This window comes from Myotis yumanensis, unplaced genomic scaffold, assembly GCF_028538775.1.
Source record: "Myotis yumanensis isolate MYYU_CA2020_CCGP unplaced genomic scaffold, mMyoYum1.0.hap1 SCAF_1, whole genome shotgun sequence".
NCBI lineage: Eukaryota > Metazoa > Chordata > Mammalia > Chiroptera > Vespertilionidae > Myotis > Myotis yumanensis.
Window position 1 is genome coordinate 168,618,004 of NW_027223752.1, and position 22,285 is coordinate 168,640,288.

At 41.5% G+C, this 22,285-nt stretch overlaps 1 protein-coding gene across 13 annotated transcripts in view; it reads left to right on the plus strand.

The window, feature by feature from the left end:
- CELF2 (CUGBP Elav-like family member 2) overlaps positions 1 to 22,285 on the plus strand; it is an 862,326-nt gene that overhangs the window by 550,276 nt on the left and 289,765 nt on the right. For 3 of the 13 annotated variants that reach the window (XM_070391740.1, XM_070391733.1, XM_070391751.1), the window contains exon 1: positions 393 to 684. The exons of 3 other annotated variants lie outside the window; for them this stretch is intronic. In XM_070391740.1, the coding sequence (XP_070247841.1) occupies positions 530 to 684 (155 nt within the window). In that variant the 5' untranslated portion in view covers positions 393 to 529. Of the gene's footprint in view, positions 1 to 391; positions 685 to 4,828; positions 5,099 to 9,023; positions 9,130 to 22,285 lie in introns of those variants that run through there. 7 more of the 13 variants (XM_070391803.1, XM_070391792.1, XM_070391809.1 and 4 more) reach the window with 4 other exon arrangements.

Below are 22,285 nucleotides of genomic sequence, written 5' to 3' on the forward strand. Positions count from 1 at the left end.
TCATTCTGATAGGTATAAATGTTGTTTCTACCGCCAGCCTGGCACCAGATAAGGGTGCCTGGGATAGTCTGACAAATCTCGGCATCTTCAAGAGGCCACTGAAACATTCCTTCAGAGTTTTTTTTTCCCTGGGTGCCTTTGTGTACAAATCGCCATGCTGGACAGACAAGCCTTGTTTGTCTCCCCATCCTTTCTCCATTCTCCTTCCCAATTTTCACATCCGACTTACTCACTTCATGGGACACAATCATACAGCCTCCCCCTCCCACCCCTTGTCTGGAAGGAAGCCCAACCCCAGAGACAGCTGTTCCTAGGTCGGAAATCAGCCTTGGTCAAGGCTAAGGCAAACTTGATTTTTCTGGCAGATAAGCAGCCAACAACAACTCATTTCACTTTTGTAGTCACCTGCCTCTTCAGACACCAGCTGTAGAGGGAAGCTTCTGGTATTGTCTGGCTTCCATTTGAGAGAGAGAGCGAGAGAAAAGAGAAAGCCTAGGGTGGGGGGAACAAAGAAGGCAGCAGCAGTGTAATGGAGAAAGAAGGAAAAAGGAAAAGCAAGTTAGAGAGGGAAGTGATGAGCTGGCTGGGCTCTGGGTCTGTCAGATCCCCAGTGTTAACCTTTCATCCCCTTGGAATGGAAGCTGCTGAAAACCCTAGAAGGGCACCGCATTTGAGAGCCAGAAGGTATGTATGCAAAGAATGATCTTCAGGTTGAGGGCCTCTTCAGAAGGGAGACAAATTCAACAGTATGTGTTTTTGCTCTATTAAAAACAGATTCAGAAAAATACAATATTGCAAAAAGCCAGTAGCAGCTGTTCTCAAGGGAGAGTGACTATTTAAAATTCCCGTAAAAATGTAAAATATGAATTTAATAACGATCTCATCTTTATTGGCATTTAATTTCACTTAAGTTGTTTTTAAGACTGATAAAATCTCCATTCCAGAAGCTTTCAAAAGTGTGTGGGGGAGATAATAAGGCGATAATTTTAAACTTATGATTGGTGATGTACTTATTTTTTAGATGATACTTTTATGAAGCTAAGAAGATATATATTTACAATGTCTCACTTAAGGATCTGTTTGTTTCCAAGTTGCTAATAAAACTGGGTAAACCCAGAACAATCCCATGGCCACAAAGTCAGATACTCTCTCAGGTACTTAAAATTCATGCAGATTTCAAATTTATTGGCTGGAAATGATGGGAAATCCCCTTATAGGGCCTCTATTTCCTGCTCCAAATGGCTTTGGGCTTTTTTTTTTTTTTTTTTTTTTTTTTTACATAAACCAAATAGCTATGTTAATAAAATTTGAATTTTGAAATGGGACAGAGGAAAGATGTTTTGGATTCTAATTTGTAATGATAAGCTAGAAGTGAGGCGGAGGGGGTGGGGGGGCGCGCTGAGAAACCCTTTTACGATGGTGGCTTTTTGAGTAGACAAAGCAGTGCTGGTTCATCTATAGTCACGTAGCTGATAGGTTGCTTTTAAAGAGATTACGATGCATAAAGTTATGTGTAGGAATATTTTGTAATGGAGATTTGTCATAAAATATACAGGGTTGTCTGCAGGAGAAGAAAATTCTATAGATGAAACACCAGTCTCTAAGTTGTCATATATACATGTACAAAGATGCTGAAAGGTCTGTAGTTGAGGGACTACATTCTGGTTCATTGATTGAGGGGGGTGACAGGAATAGGATTGTTTGATTTCAAGCAGTGTGTACTCTATGTACAAATGCATTTATTAGCATTCTGTTTCTATTGAGGGTTTTGTTCTTTTTTAAAAAATGCCAGTGATAATTCAGTGCTCAAACAATGACATTGGACAAAACTCAGTTTGAGATGAGGCATGAGGGGGAAAGGGGTTTGCTGAAACAGCACAGTGCACCCCATTGCCTTGGAAGGCCTCATATAAAAATGAGGTCATTCAGAAACTTTCCCTTGAAGAGCTTCCAATTCTTGAATTGCCTTTTGTTTGGGAAATGAATAGCAAGTTGATTAAAAAAAGAAAAAAAAAAAAAGGAGACAATTAGGGAAGGTAGGGGGATGGGCCTAGGGAAGAGCTTGAGGTTTTTCTGCAACGAAGCTAAAACTATGAGGAACGTCATGGTTCCCGACAGCTCTGTCCTTCATGGTGTCACCAACCAGGTGGCATCCACAAGAGGAGCCTGCTAATGGCCCCATCCTCTCTCACTGCTGTTAGTAAGATCCTTGGCTATAAAATAGCTTCATTGAACCCGAGTGTTCAACAGCCCCCAGTGGAGCTGTCTGCCAAATAACTCCAACTGCCAAAACATGCTACCTGGTGGCTCATTACTGCACGAAAATTTAAAAAGGGGCCCCACTGAGTTGTATTCATATATATATATATATATATATATATATATTGCCTTCTGTCAAAGCATTGAAATGAAAAATTTAAGCTTTTCATCAGGTGGTATTTGGTTGGGTTTTTGTTTTGTTTTTGGTTTTCTGCTCAAACCTTTGAAATTTGTGTACATATGCTGATATCATGGAAACAAAAAACCCTATGGGATGGGTGTGTGTGTGTGTGTGTGTTTTGCTTCTCTCTGGCACCTACATCAAGTGCATTCGCTACATTACTTGTGTATTTGGCTGCCAAACTATTTAAACTCAACCGTATCCCATAAGCTTTCCTTGGCTCATGCCGTCACTGTATCCCACATAAGAGTGATCTTTTATATTTGACCCCAGTTTTGCTTCTCACTCTAAATGGTAAAGCAAGTGTGCTTTGAAAACTCTGGTACACTAGCTGTTGAATAAGGCAATAACCTATGCACTTGTAATTCTTTCTCTGACCTACTTACACACTACTTCACCCTCCTTATAGTATGATTAAAAGCTTCTTTGAATCCACCATCGCCTCCAGGGATTGGAGGCAAGAATTTAACAAACTGCTGAGAAGGCTTAAGTCAGTAAGAGGGCTTCCCTACAGCTTCTCCCAACTAATTCACATGCAATTAAGGGGAAAATAAATATTTCAGAAGTGTACATGTTAATGAAGCCTTTTCTACCTTATGGAATGTAGACATCGATGGAGCTTTATTCCAGAGCTGATTTGAAAATATTTTTTCTTTTGATTAATGCAGTTGTGCTCTGCTTCTGTTCATTCATTTTAAAATAAATTTGTTACATAGTCAGCTCATTATATACATTTGGGATTTATGTAAATAATGGGTAGAAAACCAAGAACTGTCAAGGTTTGTCTCATTTACCCAGCTAATTATTAAAATCATTGAAAGACCAACAGAATTCTTAAAATTTTAAAGGTAGCCTGCAGTAGCTGAGGGAGGGGTAAATGTAACCTAATATTATTAGGAAAAGTTTGGGCATTTTGAATGTACAAATTCATTTTATTGCACCTGCTTTTCAATTCCTTAAGAATCTAGACCTGGTTCCTCAGAAAGGCAATGCTTTCAAATGAAGATTAGTCCTAGCCTTACATTCAATGCTCTTGGAATTGGAATTATCTTGGTCAAAAGCCAGATATACTGTTCAGCTGAAGAAGGAAACGGAGTGAATTATGTATGTTTGGCCTTAATTGAATACTCCAGGCCTGTTACTCTGTATTGCTCAATGCATCAAGCCTGGATTTAAATTGCTATGTAAATTTAAATTGGTATATACATATCTATTTTCCTTCATAACCTCTAAAGATGGTCAATTCTCATTACTACACAAGAAATTGGTGAGAAAAAAATATTTTTTCCTCCATATTGTGATGTCTGATACATTTAGCTACAAGCAGTACATTTACACGTGACTAAATTGTTTAACCCCCTGGCTACCGTGATTACCAAGAGGCAAACTATTAACGTGAGCTCTGCGATTTATGAGGTTGCTTTAGAATGTGAATTAGTCCATGAAGTAGTTATACATACTACTTGTGACGTTGTGAAAAGTTCAGTTTCATCCAAATAACCAAACAATAAAACAATAATGAGAATGCTAAATTAGAATGCCACCATATACATCATTTATCTTTCAAGAATTTGAGCAAATCACCTGGGAAAATGAAACTTACCTGCTCCTATTTATTTGTAAGTGTCTTGTCATTTTTCTCAACTCCTATCAGTAAATCAGTCACAAATCTGAAATGGGTATTTAAGCTTCGTGGCCATGTAGACCTAACACTGTTCCATGAAGTCACTGTTGCTTTTTTGATCCTTGTAGTAAATACTAGGAACTGGCAAATTCATGATTTATCTTTTTAAAAGAAAACATGATTTATTACTGTTTCTTATTTCCATTCCTTTATAATTCTTCGTGTTTTCAAGATGATACAAAAGGAATCATAATTGTACAGAGATTGATTCATCTTTCTCCTTAAAGCTCTGAGATAAGTCCCGGAATGTCACTTGGGCCATTTCTGAGATATTTACTTTGGCTAAACCACGAATCCTATTTCAGTTATTTTGGTTCGTTCACACACAGACAAGCGTATCACACCGAGAGCATGCAAACATTTGGGATGATTGTGTCTCCGGTGACTTTGGGATATGGTTTTGACCGGCCCGTGAACTAGGCTTTGGCCACACAGTGGCACGAAACCTAGCATCGCTTCTTGGGCCTCCTGCCAGCGCCTGGAAACGGGGAATTAAGAGGAACAGGGCAGACTCCGTGCGCTGAGTATCTCTAGATGCTCTGGGACCCTAGGAAAAGTCGGGCTATTTTTAAAGCCGGTGAGCTCAGCAGCCCCAGCCGCCTGCCTGGGGCAGGTCCCTCCCCCGGGCGGGCCCTCAGGGGTTAAGCGGCGGCGCGCGGGCGCGGAGCTCCGCCTCCGCTCCCCGCACCTGGCGCTCCGCAGCCCGCGGCCTCGGCTCCGGCTTTCGGAGGGGATTGGCGGAGCGCGGGAGGGAGAGAATGTGACAAGTGCCGGCTCGGGCGGCCGCCGCGGGGAGGCCGCGCGCACCTGTCCCTGCCCGTCTCGCCGGCTGCGGCCGCTCGGACGCGCGCACCGCCGCCGCCCCCCGCCCGCCCTCCGAGCGCCTCGTGCGCAGCCAACATGACTTCTGCCTTCAAGCTGGATTTCCTCCCGGACATGATGGTCGAGGGACGCCTGCTAGTTCCGGACCGAATGTGAGTGGGGTCCCACGGGGGCGGGGGGTCGCGCGGGCGTTCTCCCCGCGACCCCGAGCGGGCGGCCTTGGCCAAGTCGCCTTCGGAAGCCCCGAGGAGGGAGAGATAAGCGCGGCGGCTCCGCTGCCCGGGGAACGCGAGTGGAGACTCCGGATCAGCCGCCGCCTCGGGGCTTCGGAGCCGGCGCTGGGCTTGGGGAGGGAGGGAGAGCGTCCTGACCGGCCGAGCGGCGCGGAGACGGGAGTCCGGGATCGGGTTCGGGGAACCGGCGAGCCGGGCCAGCGAGGAACGGCCGGCGGGGCGCGGTGTCCGAGGGTCTGGGCTCGGGGATGGCCAGCGGGGCGCGGCGTCCCGGGGTGGAGAGCGCGCGTGCACGCTCGTGCCATGGGAATTGCGGGGCTGTGGGAGCTCCGGTGACCCCTTTAAAGATCCCTTCTTACCAAATTATCCGCTCTTCTGACTTTCCATTTGCCAAGATTCCTTTCCTGCGGTGGGAGAGTGGGAGGAGAGAAGAGGAAAGAAAGAAAAAAAGGGAGGGGGCGGTTAATTATAAAGCATTACAATAGCCAGGTGTGCTCCCTGGCAGAAATTAGTGGTAATTTTTACGTAATCGTGGTGGTTTTGTCTGGGATGCAGCCTATACTTTAATAATTAATGTGCTTTTGGTTGTTTTACATGTCGTCAAACGAGGGTAGTTTATTGGGAGAAGTAGGGAGCTGGGGTTCCTGAGGAAAGGGAAGTATGCCTCATTTTTATCTGGTTGGTTAGTCTTGGTGGTGCCTGAGCTGGTAAGAGAAACTTTGATCCCCTCAGCAGGACCTATCTGTGTGTCAGGCGTGTGGTGGAAGGAAAACCTGAAGGGAGAGAACAGGGATTGCCAGAAGTGGGTCTAAAAGGTCTGTGTCCATTTAGAACTGGAATATGTGAGATTGTCAATTATCGGGCATGATTTTTGGTAGTGAATCCAGGCTCCAATTAATCTAGGGAAAAAGGACTGCTATCCTTGGTAAGAGTCCACATAGAATGTTCCCTATTCTGCACACTGTTAAGACTTAACATCCATATTCTTTCTGGCACATTACTGTACTTGTAGCAATTTTCATGCCATTTCGAGCTTTATGATCCATTTCCCTGGCAACTAACTTTCCCCTACGGTGCTAGATTCTTTTTCTTGTGTGTTAAATGTTATGAGTTGAGAGATTCTTGAGAAACTCTGCAGCGGCCAATTATTTGAGCCCCTAGGAATTTTTTTTTCTAATGGGGCAGGGGATGATAGTATCTGTTAAATGAGAATTGTCTTTTCACTCGATATTCAGAACATTAACTTGCTTGTACACCCGATCAGGTTCATTATCTCAACTAAGGTAATCAGATAATATAAATTAAAATATTGAATTTCTTTTTGGCAGTTTTCTCAGAGAAATTAATCTTGGTTAGTAACATTCCCATGATACTTGTTTTAAAAGGGCTCTGTCTTGTCCTTCTTAAATGTGTGTGTGTGTGTGTGTGTGTGCGCACTATATAGATATATAATGGATGTTTGCACATTAGCTTTTGAAAGTTTTGTGTGTTTTCTCCTCTCTAGAGGAATGTGGGGCTGAACTGAAGGATTGGCTTATCATGATTTTGAATTTATGGTCACCTGCTATGTAAGTGGCCATAATATATCTAGCTAATGAATGCTCTGTGAATTTAAAGTGTTAGTGGCCTCTGAAAGGTGCTGTCTCTTGTCAGTTAAATTATGAAAGTTTAATTTGTCCTTTTCATTAGGTGGATAAAGGTGGCTTGTTCAAAATATTTGCTCTGAATAGAGCCTTTGTATTTTAGCCACAGAATACCCATACAAATCCTAAGGTCACTTCTACCCCACTTCTCTTCCAGATGTTAGTTATTTCCAAATGATGTCCTTTGGCATCAAGCTTAAATTGTTTTCAGGGTTTGCCAACTATTGCTTAATTGACCTTTTACAAATAGAGGAAAAGTAGAGGATATGTAAATGATGATCTTATGTCTCCTTAGCCCTGAGAATACTGTACCAGGTTTTCCGAAAAAGTTTGCAATTAACTCACATTAGAAACTAACGTTGGGGATATTGAAGGGTGTGGGAGAGGGCATTGGTCAATTGAAAATACTTTCGCCACATTCATGCAGTTGATATGATAGCTGTGTGGCTTTAATGTTGTCCAGACCGGTTATCATGTATGGTATATTGCCCTTTGCATTGAATTTTAGTTGGCTAGATATTGGCCTGTTCCTATAAGGAAGTTAAATAAAGCATAGGGGCTTTACTTTTGCTGATTTCTTTTAGAGCAGTAGGATGTATTTTTGATGGCATTTTCCCAGGAGAATGAATACATTAGATAAGTTTGTAAGATGTAATATGTTTGAGTCCTGGAGGCAGATGAACAAATAGCTTTGGAGATGAATTATTACGCTTCTTTGCCCCACAAACCATCCAGTGTTTAAAAAGCCCAGGTCACTGAAGGCTCTATTGTGGTATAGAATTATTAGGACATATGCTTCTAAGTCTTGGGTTTTAATATTCATTAATAAACTGTAAGTGGAAATGGACCCTTTAAATTATCTTAACTAGTAAAGTTTTGTTGTATCATGTGCAATAAAGATGAAAATAAAATAGGAACTGTTTTTTTTTTTTTTTAAATCTGTTCTAAACTGGGGTAGCTGGTTTTGGATTGGTCTTGGGGGTTTCCTCCTTTGCCTCACCTTTTTAATGATCATATATGCATTTAGGGTTTCTAAAAGTTTTTTAAAATTTTGAACAAAAATATAAGAAATAATATCTTGGAAGTGAGAAATTACAGATGGGAAAATCTATAAATGCAACTGCAAAAGTACTAATTCAGATTGTGATGTTAAAATAACATGCTGAGAAGAAGCTACCAATAAATTAAAAGGAAATCTTATTTTTTTCCCCCACAATCGGTAAGTAACCTTATTGAAAATGACAGAAGTTATCCTGAGTGTAAATTCATCAATTTGGTGAATTCCCCTGCTGTTCATTAAATCCTTCCAAGTATAAGGATAATTAGGAATATCTATTTGTGTCTAATTGAACTGAAACTTGGTTCTAGGGTTGTCATTGTTAAAGTTGAAAGGGGCGTTAGAGACCATCTCATCGGCCCTTGTTTTATAGATTAAGAAATTATTAGAGGGACAACGAGACCAATCCAAGAAGGCAACATAATTACTGCTTTCCCCCTTTCCCCCCTGATATGCCAAAAATGTGAGTCATTAATTGAATGCCTGCTATGTCTCAAGACACTTTATCTACAGTCTCTAACCTTCACAGTAGATCTGCAGAGTGGTTATTACACTCATTACCCAGGTGATCCTTAAAGAGGTGACATGCTTGCCTGTGCCACATAGGCAGGAAGTGGAAAAGCTGTGGATGGCTTGTGGGTGTGTGTTACATAAATGCATGCTCACATGTTAATTCGAGAGACGAGAGATCAGTGAACTAAATAGGCCTTTATTTTTGTCAGAAAAACAAAATGGTGCCACGTGGGAATGATTGAGCATTATAGGAAATGCATACCAAGTTTTCAGACTTCACTATCTAATTTTATTTAAATTGAGTTTATTCTCTGATTTGATTCAAATTTGCACAGTATTCCATATTTCAGTTAAAGAGAATCTGTTTTAATTAAAAATATATTTTTGTTTATACAGTACCAGCAAAATGAAAGTCAGAAGCAGTGTGTCCTTTTTTTTTTTTTTTTTTTTTTTTTGATGGCATTTAAAGTGTTTTTGGAAAATGCCATTATAAATAATAAAGTACAGAGATTACTGAGATTTATCACCTGATCCATGATGGTCATGAGAGAAAAGTAAAACGAGGAGACTCCAAAGAAAAGATCTATGCATATAGTTCTTCAAAGATATTTTAAAAATATTATTTTTTCAGGTGGGACATCTCAGGTAACACTGCATATTTTCATATCACCTGCCTCCTGAGACCCAAAGCTCACCCCACATCGGCATTCAGAACACTAATGCTATCTTTGATCTGGGTAAGAGGTATTACTTTACTTGTTAAGTCTTGCTGTTTAATTGTAATTTGCTGGATGGAGGTTACTTTGGCGTCTGTTGTGGAGATGCAGTGAGCTGGGGGGAACAAGAACCTTGCAAAAACAAGATAAAAAGGACATAGGATTTTCAGATATGAACCTAGTAATTAAGATTTCATGGGACCACTTAGAATGTTTTTCACCTCTGTGTTTTTCCTACCCAGCAACGGCAATAATAACAGTATATTTGGCCTCTGATAAAAGACTGCATTCGTACTCTCCATCCCCCGCCTTTTCTTTTTAACACAAACCTCCAAACTTTTCTTTCTCTTTACCCCTTACTTGTGGTTTGTTTCTTACAAGTTAAACACTCATTCACGTCTTATAAAAAGACAGGTAATGTTTGGGCATACACAATAATCTGATAAACTGTCAGACAACCAGCACACATATGAGGTAGGTACATATTGTGCCAAAATTTGGGTGGAGTTCCTTATGGAGGCTTATGGGTAGACTCAGGAGACCAAATATCAACAGGGGTGTGATGTCACCGTAGTGAATGAAAGACAAACCTCATGACTGCTAAACAACACTGTGAACATCCCTTATCGTGCTGGCATTTCAGTGGGAACTTGATATTTTCAAGGAGTTGCAAGGAGAGGAGTTACTAAGCCATTCATGTGTTGCACTTCCTGTGCTGAACTTCACCCAAACTTCGTCTGTATTTCCAGTTTAGAGTGTTAATGCCAGCGGGTTCTGTTTTTTTCAGGGGGGGGGGGGGGGCGCCCATTTTGCTTTCTGTTCGAAGATTAGGACACGACAAAGGAGTCAGCCATTTGTCCATATAGGATGTGTTCTAGGAAACTGCAGAAGGGAGTGCTGGGAAGGTTGTATCCATTGGCAGTTCATCAGCACCTGCACGTGCTCATGCCCTCGTGTCTGTGCCACTACCGGGGAGGGATGGTAATCTAACAAAGCCAACATCAGCCCTGTGCTACTTGTGTAGTAGAGCAGAAAATGTATTTTTATTTTTCCCTAAGAAAAAGCTCTTGCTCAATCTAAGAGAAATGGAGTTGTGCACTCCTGGAAAAACCTTTGAGGGAAACAAATACCAATTAGCTCAGTAAATGTGCCGCTCTCAGGTAATTGTCAAATAATTATTCCCCTTCAGCGTCATCACTGTTTAATTGTGCCATCCAATATTCTGCTCTGAATGCGGATGGGAAGGAATGGAAACCTCACTTCCCTCCTGGGATTTCCTTTTTCATTTACTGCGAGCCTGAGACTCCTCTTAAAGGACTTTTAAAAGAAAGGGGAGACTTTGAGCCTCTTTCCTCTTCCCATTTGTCCTAAGTCACAACAGAAAGTGGTTACTCCCACTAGCTTTATGGAAATGCAGTTCCAGTTATGCAGCTGAAATGCCAGTGAGCCTGTCTGAGATTTCCACTGTCGCTCTGCGACACCCAGAGCTTTATGAACGGTCTGTTTTCGGAAGTGCAGGTTGTATATTATGCTCTGAGACTGAGAGCGATGCTTTCAAATCGGCTGGTGATGTAAAATGGAATGCTAATAAATATGTAATCATATGGCTCTCAAAATGACAGATGAGTACAAGTTCGGGTGTTTTTTTTGTTGTTGTTGTTGTTAAATTTTAATTACTCCTTGGAATGAATGCCTCAAAGCTAACTTGCCAGCAAATTATTAGACTCATTTTTCCCCCTCCTGAAGATGTATGTAAATTAAGTTTAGGCTGCATGTGGACTAAAATACCATTTCAGTTTATTATTCTGGACTTTTCCACCAGACTCGTTTGGCTTTTTACATAAGGTCAGATTTTAAATAAAGAAATCTATTCTGGTGAGACCTCAGTTTAAATGAGTTGTGCTCCCTTTCTTGAAGAGTCGTATAGATAGATGACCTATACATAGGATTTCTTTGACTAATTGTGCTTTAAAGAGGGGAATGCAGAATGTTTTGATTTTAAGCCTTAGTAATGAGAGAAATCAAGGAGCTTTTTCTCTTTAATGAAACCGTATGGTTCTCTCTGTTATGGCCACAGAAATAAGTTCCCACAACCCACCCACCAGCTGCTTTGTCTGACATTTATAGGCTCAAATAAGACTGGCGATTTCCTACTTTCACATGTGATGGTGTTGACTCACTCCTCAGAGGGAATACAGTTAATTTCAGTTGATTTATTTAACATTTTGACATAACTTTGGACAGCGTGAAACTTTTTATTTTTTAGTACCACAGGAGTGAATAGTTCTTCAGCTTCCATCGTCGGATAAAAAATTCTGTGATGTTATGCTGAAAGGCTTATTTTCCAGGCTTTCTCTAAAGTTCATAGCTTGACTTAGGCTCATTAAATTTTAAGGTGGTATTTTATATTCTTTTCCATGAATTATGTCTTTATTTCTTAGTCTTCCCCTGAAGCAGGAAAGTTGTACCACATTTATCTGATACAGACTCAGTCCTGTAGGCTAAAAGAGCAAAATATGTTTTTATTGACCTGGCTGTGGTCAACAGACATAAAATATGTGTGTACATACACACACACACACACACACACACACGTATATATGGAAAACTACTTATTGGGCATAATGCTTTACTTTCTTGAAATAACTTACATTTAATGGTCTTTGGCTATAAAAGTTATGAAACTTTTGCACATCATAATATGTATTTACATATTATTACCTTCGTAACTGGAAGATTAAAGATTCAGGAAGGTTTAACATCTTGACCAAAGATGTGCTCCAATTAATGATACAGCAGAAAATTGGTCTCAGGACTAGATTTTGACTCTTTGGCCCAGAAGCTCAGAGTGGCTTCTATTAAAGGTGTGAAAAGAAGTTCACTCTGGTAATCCTGTCACACCTGACTGGGTGACAAGCTTGACCCCGTTTAGTGACCCCGTCTATCCTTGCTGCAAACTCCCTGGACCTGGGGCCATTTCTAGTTCTCAGTTACAATGAAGATGTTGCTACTGTTGAGATCTTTTAGGTTTAGAATAGGAAGAAAGAAAGACTTTTCCCAGGAAAATCTGGACAGTAAGACCTTAAATTGATTCTTGGGTAGACACAGCTGGCCCTGGCCAGACCAAATTTCTGGCTGCTGCCCCATTTTATGTGACCCATTTATATTAACTCATAGCTTCCTGTCACGAGTGAAAGGAATCCTTGAAATTGTGATTGTGTCTAATGGGCAACCAGCACATAAACTGAGCCTCTCAAACGGCTGAAGTTAAAGGAGATTGATGGACCTACGAGGGGGCAGATGGGTGTAAACCAACTTAAACATGCACGATCGCTCTCACACCCAGCTCTTTTCTCTCTGCATCTCCAGAGTAAGACAATGGGTGTCACCCAAGTGAACAAATACAGGTTGAAATCTGACATATCATTTTCCCCTTGGAAACTCTTAGAGGAACAACAAAGGGGAAAGCTGCTATGAAAAAGCATAAAGAAGGAGGGAAGCTTTTGGTATAAAGGTTGTATGTGTAGTATTTTGTTAGGTTGCTTTTTCTTCTTCCCTCCTGAGTCTTTGTGTCCCAGCTTAGACCCCTGTAGGTCATGAAGAGTATAGCTATTTTTGATGTTTTCTTTCTGCCTTTTTTATATGTTCCTGATTTTGTATCTTTTCACGCTTCTCTAAGATGAAATGGACTTCTCTAAGCCCAGTTTATTATCCGTTCCTGAGTCGTTTTCTAAATTTCAAGAGAAGGGGCCACATCTGTCCACCACACAGTTCTGAGCATTGGCACCCTGAGAGGGGGGCGGTCTCTGAACAGCTCCGTCACCGCCGGGAGTAAAATTCCACTGGAGCAGCTGCATGTTTCTGCGCATAAAACTGTATTTTGACTTCTTCCTACATTATGGAAGGGGAGTTGAATTTTCTGGTGGAGCATAAGGGTAGCATATTTCAGAATGATTAACTTTATGGATGTCACTGTCGTGGCCAGCTATATTTGGCTCTGCTGCAGCTGTGTTTGCTTTCTCAAAATTGTCACCAGGAGGCCTCCAACTGCAATTATTCCCTTCCGTCATGCTGGTAACATCTTTCCTTGCGACTCCCGTTGTCCACCCAGCCATCTTTCCCGGTGTCAGGATTTAAAGGCAACACACAAGTCCTTTGAAAAGCCCAAATGCTGGCTAACACCATGGCAGCTCTATCTCAAGGCAATTTCTTCATATGAAGTCATCTTTATTTTACATCATCATGCTCCCTATCAGGATCCTTTCTTTTCACAAAAAGCCACGATTTTCCTGATCCTTCTTTTCCTCCTTTTCTCTTACTCTTGGATGTCAAAAAGTCACTTCCGGCATCTACTGATGGGCAGTGTCCCTTCCTTTTCTGTGTGATGAGGGCCTCGGAGCATGCTTTCACTTCTGACTGCTAGAGGTGCCTTAGAAACCCTGTGTGCAGATGAGGTTGAGGGAAAACATTTTTTTTTTTTTCTTCATGGAACACTTGCCATTGAATTTACTCTTAGGAAGAATCTAGGAAACATTTATTTTTCTCCATACAGAAAGCATTTTAAGTCCATGGGCTGTTGGGTGAATTTTAACTTTTAGCTAGAAATCACTTCCTCTTGGATTGTTTCTGCTTGTGGGGGACACTCCCCCTGCCCCGGGATCTGCTCGTGTGCCGCGGAATGGAATCACTAGGAAGACTGCTCTGGGCCTCTCCAGCTGGGGGTCAGAAGGTAGATCTTCAGGGCTGAGCATCCTTCACGAAGCAGCAGCCTCGTGCATTCTCTTGGCTGTCTTCTGACTCGTTCCATGCCCCTTCAGATCTCAGGTGACTTGTCAGGATTTCTCATCTAGAAAATAAGGATAATAAGATACGCTTCTTGCCTGTCCCACAATATTACTGCGAAGCTCATACCGGGAAAGGAATGACAACCTAAATATTTTATGGCTTCATGGTACTTAAAAGTGACCACAAGTTCATCTGCATTGCCTGGGAGAATCAAATACAATGGAACTTCATTACAACTGGCCAGCTAATGTTTCCCCCCTTGGAACATTCGTGCTTTATAAAGTCGCAGCCGAAAACCCAGTCTCAGCCAATAACGCAGTATTGCTCCCATATAAAGTCTCAGAAAATGCTCCATCCCCAGGACACCATTAAGAAGATGGATTTTCTTTTCTCCCCTCTTTCTGCATGGTGATGGAGAAATAAAATGCAGTTTGTGGGCCAACAGCTGTGAACTTGTGGTCAGACCTTCCCTTTTGGAATGGGGTGAAACAAAAAGCAATACCTCCCTGTCCATTATCCCCCATGCAGGTTCTGCAAGAGCCCATCCCTAACCAGCTGAAACCGATTTTGATTTTCTTAGGGGATGAGAATTAGCCACACAATATGAAGGCTGGTTCTCACATAACAGGACTCCTAGTCCTGCAGAAACACCTAGGCCATTAAGAGAACAATTTTGATGGTATGAATATGGAGGGGGAATGTCATAGACCTGCCTCCTAATGGCCTCACTGGGAGCTCAGGTCACAAAGCCTGGAGAACAAAGGAGGAGAAGGAGTGGAGTCTCTGAGGAAGGAAACCATTTGGAGAAAGAATCAGTGATTTTTGCCTTAAGAGGTGGCGCAGGAAGTATAGGGTATGTATCCAGGTGGTGCCTAGCTGCAGGATGCATCGAAGTTATTCTGTTCTTGTGCTTTAACAAGCAGGCGCTAGTTTCTGCTGACACAGCTATTAGGGTCCTTGAAATCTAAGAGATCAGAGCCACCATGGTTAGTGGGAAGATTTGCTTTGCATGTTGAAGTCCTTTGATTTGTTAGATCAGACGTGATGAGATTCAGTTGGGAAGCTTAAAGCATGATCTGAGGTCTTTGTTGAGGAACTACCTCCCTGCCTGGCCAGCCAGTGGAACACTCAGCATCTACTCTGGCTAAGAAGTGATGTTGGCTCTGAGAAACTCCCCAGGCCATGAATGTGACCTCCAAACTTAAGGATCCCTTGCCTCACATAACAGAACACTTTGCATTAGGGGGAACCAGGACCGGCATTGAAGGCAGTGGGGACGTAAGCAATATCAGAGATTACTGCTGTTTCTGAGATGGGGAAGGAAAACTAGCCAAGTCTAGCAAAGTTGGCAAAAAGAGATGGGAGTCTGCCACCCAGATACTAGAAATGTTTCTGTACAAATTAATTGGTACTTTGTAATCAGCACATTTCAGTGTCTAAGAAGTCTAAGTTTATTGGCAGTCTTTCAGTGAGCCAAGATTTTGTGTTCAGCTATTACAAAAGGTGACTAAAATGGGACTGTTAGCCTCACAAGCCACGTGAAAGCCTTTTTCCTTGCCTCTAACTATGTCTTGTTTTTCAGGCCTATTCAGAACATAATACTTTTGATCCACATTGATTTTTAGTTGTCTATTCAATAAAAACGAAGCCAACAAATGTTTTCTCGCATCAACAAAACTGTAATTCAGTGACAATCAAATATTTTTTGATGAGTATGTTTCTCCTATTTTTAATGACTCACACTTTTAAAGGACACTGCCTTCCCAATGGTTCATGTTCTGAAATATTTTATAATATCACTTGTCCTTGATTTAGAGCATACTGTGGGACAGCCATTAGGCTAAGGGATTTATATAAATTATCGGTCATTTCCAGACACATGTTGCAAGGTAAGTTGTATCACTCCTATTTTGCTGGTGGGGAAATCGAGTTCTAAAAGGTGGTAGCACTGAATGTTCGAGCCTGTGTCTGTCTATCTGTCTCTGTCCATTTGCAAAGCCCGAGATCACAGTTTGGCCCAGGAGGTTGCTTGTAAGTCTTTTTTTTGGGGGGTTGGGGGGGTGGGGTGGTGGTGTTCTCAGATCCTTTTAAGACCATAAACAGGTTGAATTTGTAGAGATGTTGGTGAATTGGCAGCTGAATGGATTTGAGTGTGAAATATAGTTTCTTAGCTGCGTCCTGATAATCTGCTTTTTCCGTGCTCTTTCACATAAATTGCTTGTTCTTGGTTTTTTAGTTCATAGCCAGACCACTTTCTGAGTCTAGGAGGCAAGAGTGTTGTAAGAGATGTCAGTAGAATGGGGCACCATAGCAATGTGATGTCAAGATCTCCTAATGCCTGAGGCAGACTCTCACTTAACTGCCGAGATAAGGAAGCAATTAACATGGAATGTTAAGGTGAATTCCCATTCTTCATTTAAGATAACTGTATATTTCATGAAAAGGTTTCTTTTAAGGATTTCATTTAGAAAATCTGGATTTCCTTCCATTTACTTCCCACGGTGAACACTTGGCCTTTCTCAGGGGCCCTCCAGCCCACAGCCTTCTTGTGAATTAGAAAAAGGTTTTCAGGTGGAGTTAGGTCTTCTCTGTCCCCCTCAATTGGTGACTTTATGCAGTATCCTTTCTAGAGTTACATGCACTTCTACCTCCTTCTTTATAAGTGGGTCAAAATAGAGTCTGAGCAAGATGACAAATGGATTTAAGTGATGGACAGTTGTGACCCACTCAGTTCTGGTACCCAGTCCATTTCAAGTATCAGTACAGTTTGAACTCTCCATAGGATTCTGGGTTTTCAGCAAACCATAGATATTTGTTTCGTGTGTAGACACCCAATGTAAAGGAAGGGGTACTAGAAAAGTTAGAGTAGAATTCATGTATGGGTTGGCCTCATCCACAAACCATTCCCAATATTAGCTTGTCGAAATGCCTTGGCGGGAGACAAGCATCATAACCTAAGAGGATGTGATTTGAGTGGAGTTTTCATGCCCTGTGTGCTTATTGTATTCTTGCTACCGATGCAAACATTATCTATAATTACATTTTCAAGTGACTGAAAATTGTAGGCTTTGTTGAACAAAAATACAGCCAAAGAATGGAATGTATATCTACTCCACCCTCATTATAAGGCTTTCAGAAATCAGCTGATAAGGCCCAATACCACGTCTCTCAACTACGTGATGCCAGTTCCATTCTCTGGTGTTTGAACACTTTGTTGAAGTCCTGGGTTCTCAATGAGGATCATATAATTGGAGAAGATGCTATTACTCTTCCGGCACTTCAGTTGCTCAGTTGTCAACTTGATCACAGCAGCACCTCCTCTCACAAACCCTCTGTTTTCAGGATGTAAAACAGGAAACGACATTTGATTGAGACCCAAGCATGATGGGCCAAGCTGAGAGAGTTGGTTGGGATCCAGACACTGTTGCTGGCCTACGGCAGGTGCTGTTGCACCCTGTGACAGCACGGTGTCTTTATGATGCCCTCCTCCCATGAAAACAAAACCATTGCTCCTGCAGGAACCTACTGTAATGTGGATTCTTCCCTTGGTCTTGAATTCTGGCTGCGGGACAAGAAAAATATCCTGAACAATTTTGTTCTTCTAGACCAGTGATGGCAAACCTTTTGAGCTCGGCGTGTCAGCATTTTGAAAAACCCTAACTTAACTCTGGTGCCGTGTCACATATAGAAATTTTTTGATATTTGCAACCATATTAAAACAAAGACTTATATTTTTGATATTTATTTTATATATTTAAATGCCATCTAACAAAAATCAACACAAAAAATGAGTTCGTGTGTCACCTCTGACACGCGTGTCATAGGTTCGCCATCACTGTTAGACACTAGATAAGATCTTAGTTCTAATTTCAGTGAGAGCTTAAACCACTTGGAATTTTAAGAGAGAGAGAGAGAGAGAGAGCCTGAAATGTTATACCTTAGTGTTTTGCTCATCATTGATTAGCATTTTAAAATCCAAGGAACCCATGTGATAGAAAATGCTCCTTGGCTTTGGGTGGAAAGCAGATGGCGGAAAAATGATGATGACCTTGTGAGTATTATTCTGTTTCTAAGGCATTAAATTTGTCACACGTGAAGGTTCACAATGTTATAACTCTGAAAAACTAAAAAAAAAAAATTATAGTGAAGGTTTAAACTAAAACAGAAGCAGAACCTTACTTGACTAAGGTTGCTAAGAAAACCCACAAACCACCTCAGATTCTGCTGAGTCCTGCTCTGACACGTAGGACAAAGATGTTAGCAAACACAGAAGGGCGGGTCCTAATGAAATTGTGAACAGTTGAAATCCATTTTGGTGTATGCCTAGTTACTTTTTAGCTCTTTTTCTGACATAAATGTAGTTGGGGTTCTGGCAGGCCACTTTATACAGTACTATGAAAGTTAGCAACCACATTGAGTATTTGTACCATTCATAGGTGACTGGATAACTTTGGGATCCAAGTAAAATGGGTTCAATGTAATACAACACATCAACAAGGGTTGTGGGATTTTTTATTTTTTTTTTAATGTAAATGGACTGTTGGAGCTTTTGAAACAAGGCCTCGGCAGACATAGCCAGTCTCCATAATGTAATTGCCCAATTGTGAGTTATAAATAAATGAGGGCAACTCAATTTGTGTCTTTCATGAATTCCCTCTGTGAATTACCACTACTCTCTCTTACGTTCAGGGCACTGTTTTTGACAGGTTATGTGTTTATGTCTCTAAGTGCCTGGGCTTTTGATAGTTTGGATTCTTAACCAATCAGCAACTCACTTTAAGAAATGTAATTAGCCGAGAACCAAAGTAAATTAGCGTTTAAGGTTATCTAATTCCCGGGGTTTCTTGTTTGCCTCTCCAGTAGCAAATTGATTCCACTGTGGTGTAAGCACATGGCGGTTGTACAGTTTGAAACACAGATTCAATAGTTAAAATTGAGTTGGACAGCTGAGGACTTGAGGATTTATGAGTCACACTGACCGGTTATTTGGCGGAATCGATTGTTCTTCTGTCGTCATGTGGAAACCACCTAGACGTTTTCTGTGCTGAGAGTCGGGTTCCTTTTTTTTGCTCCGTCGTGCCTGCCAGTGATCAAGGGTTGCGGCTTATATTAAGTAAGCTCCATTCTCAACACAGATATTGAAAGTATCACCATGTACAGGTTGTTGCCTGTGCGAGGGGTTACACCATTTTATACAGTGTTCACAAAATAGTTATTACTTTAAGTCCGACATCTGTTGCTCTGAGCTTTAGTTGATCGCTATTGATTGTTTCTTTTTTGGAGAAACACGGGTTTAACATGAAGGATCTGCCCTGTTGTGTTGTTTTGGGCTATGTGAGATTAATAAAGGATTTCCTTGTTCTTGAAACAAGAATGTAACTGTTCCATCTTTCTAAAGACCTTCATTCTTCATCCTGTACCTTGGATGAGATGAACATTACAGTATTGCGTCATCCAGTTTTTGACATTTCTCGATCCTTCCCAGATTCCTTAAAATAGCATTTCATGTGTTCTTTCAGGACACAGTAGAGGAGGTAGTCTCCTGGCGGATGTGCGTGTACATGAACACTTTTACAGTCTTGACCATTTGGATTGTAGAATCCAGGTAGCTTGAGAGATGGGAGAAAAGTCAGCATTGATCGAAGCTGGTAATAATTACAGTTCTTTCCCACCCAGAAAGCTCCAAGAGAAGCAGTGCCTACCTACTTCAGTCGGTCAGGCGGGCCCTGGTGTGATCCACAGACTTCATTGCTCAGGCAGAGACATCGTTTGCTTCCTGCACTCCCTTTTGATGAGTTCTGTAATTTATTCTAGATCTAGAATCCCGAGAACAAGTAGGTACGGATGAAAGGAAGCCGATGGGTAGCAGCTCCTTGATTGGCATTGCAGATAGGACCTCAAGCGTTTTCATGCTCTTGGCACTCAAGATACAGTGAGTCTGTGCCCTAGTTTCCTGTAACACTTTCTCATGCCAGTTGTCCTGGCATCGTCCTTAACGGTGCCCCCTTTCACTCTAAAAAGTGAGTGATGAATGAATGATGTGGTCCCTTCTCATGCCAGACCCGTATCACTAGCTTTCTTAAACACAGAGTGGGGCAAAAGTAGGTTTACAGTTATTTGTATGAAAAATAACACAATAATTAATACAATAATTAATAAATAATGACATAGGAATGAACTCTGTGTTTCGAGTACTCACAACTATAAACCTACTTTCCCCCCTACCCTGTATAAATGTATTTGCCAGCTTTTAAATGACTACGCATAGGACTAACCCAGCCTTTCTACAGACATGGTTGGTTATCCATGCTTTTAAATTTCCAGGAAAAGTAATTTCTAGCCTCGCCTTCTCTGACCCGTTCCCTTACCAAAATCCTTGTAAACAGAAAAATTACTCAAAATGTAAGAGAGGTCTGGTTGGTGTTTCTACTGTGTTGGCACCCAGCCGGGCACTTTGGGATGTGCTGTCTAATTAACTTACATTTCTTTCTGACCTAAATCTCTTGTGCTGGAAATTTCTGTGGACAGCTTTGTCTGAACACTTCTTCCCTAGCACCTGGGCTCAGTGTCGGAGGACTCTGGGATGAGACTTTCAGGGCAGCCTGTCCATTCATCCCATTCCATTCATGAAATAACGACTCCATTCTGGAAACCTCACATAGGAGGAAGCTCTGTTGCTTCTGTTAACTTTTAACTGCAGTGTGACCAGAGCCAGAAAATGACCTGATGATTCAGCCTCTGTTTGTTCTCCCACTGCCCTTCGTGGAACAGTAACGGAAGAGCCCCATGTTATGACACCAGAGTGCCCAGCTTGATTCTTGAATTTTACCCTCTGGCTATTTTCACTCTCTTCAGTGCTCATTGGTCTTTCCCACCCAGTGCTGGAATTTCAGAGGATTGGTGAAATGTGTGCATCTAAAATCGATTTCCTGATTTTACATTTATACCCAGCTGTTTGTTATTCAGGGCAGCCATCAGCATGAGAGTCTCAGCGGACCATGTAATGTGCAGCTGTAGCCAGATGTAACGCTTCTGCTCCTAAATGTTTCCGTTAGAAGCTTAGAGAGGCAGGCTAGAGGCTGCTGATAACCGAGTTGCCTGCAGTAATTTACTCTCTGGAGCTACACAAATTCTGCATGGCAATTGTATTTCATGACCAACAAGCAGAGCAATGTTTGTGATCTCTTTCCCTGGTAGTGATGTTGACATTGTATATATCAAGTTTATCTGCACTGTTATGAAAGGTACTTGTACAGCTAATTCAAACCACAGGAAGCTGTCTGATCTGTATGCATACAGCAAGCTTGTACTCAAGAAACATCAGCCAGGATTCATATCAAACCTTGGCCTAGATTAAAATAGGTTCATAAACTAGTCTCTTGAACAGAAGATTTCTAAAGGAAAATAACTTTAGGATCATTTCTCTTCAGTCTACACTCAAACCTTGTTTCTCATTTGCATTTATTATTCAGATCTGTGTTTGCTTTTGTATTGGTGTGATGTGTCTTTGTTTAGAGGCTACAGCTTCTACTAAATTTAATTACTTCCCTTCAAGGCTTTAAATTGAGGGCAGGTCTATTAATTGCTAATTACTTTCCCTTGCCATTTACACAGCAAAGGTACAAGTTACTAATTGAGGGTCCCTTCTGTACAATGACAAGAGGCTTCTTCACAATATTTACCTTTATTTGGGGGCCAATTTTTATTTCTCTAATCTTATCTTTTTTAAACATAAAAGTGGACATTTTAATGCTATATTGGCCAACGTTGTTGAGAGATCCTGGAGAAGGATTGGGAATCATATTTGGCTCTGTGTCGCCATCTGGTGGTGTCTTGATCTCTTTTAGCCTCCTTAGACCCGTTTATCATGGGAAGATGGTATCCCTGGGTCTGTTGCTTTGCTAGTTTTACCCCACAACCTCTCTGGGGATTTAAAATTAGCCTTGTTCCTCACTGGTGACAGAGAGAAGCATCAGTATGGCCTGGTGCTTTTTATGTCATTAAGTGTTCATTGCATGTGTGCTAGATGTTTGGCAATTTTGACTATCTCCTTAAAATTCCTCACTTGGCCTCTGTCTTATGTGGTTCTTTTTCCATTTCTGTTCCTTCTTATCTCTCATCTCCCCACACCCAGTTCTTCCTGCCTCCTGACTGTGGGCACCTTCTGTTACTCACTCTTTGGCTCCCAGCTTGTCCTTTTCAACCTTCCCTTTCTAGAAAGCTGATATCCTCAACTACCCTACCATAGCTAATTGGGGTAGGGGCAGGGGAAGCTATGTCTCAACATTTGAATGTTATTTCTGTCTGGATGTGTTTCTGCCTGGATGTGCTTCTGCCTCAGTAGTCTGGTCTCAGAGTCAGTCATAGGAGGTGGTGGATGGAGCCTGTCCAT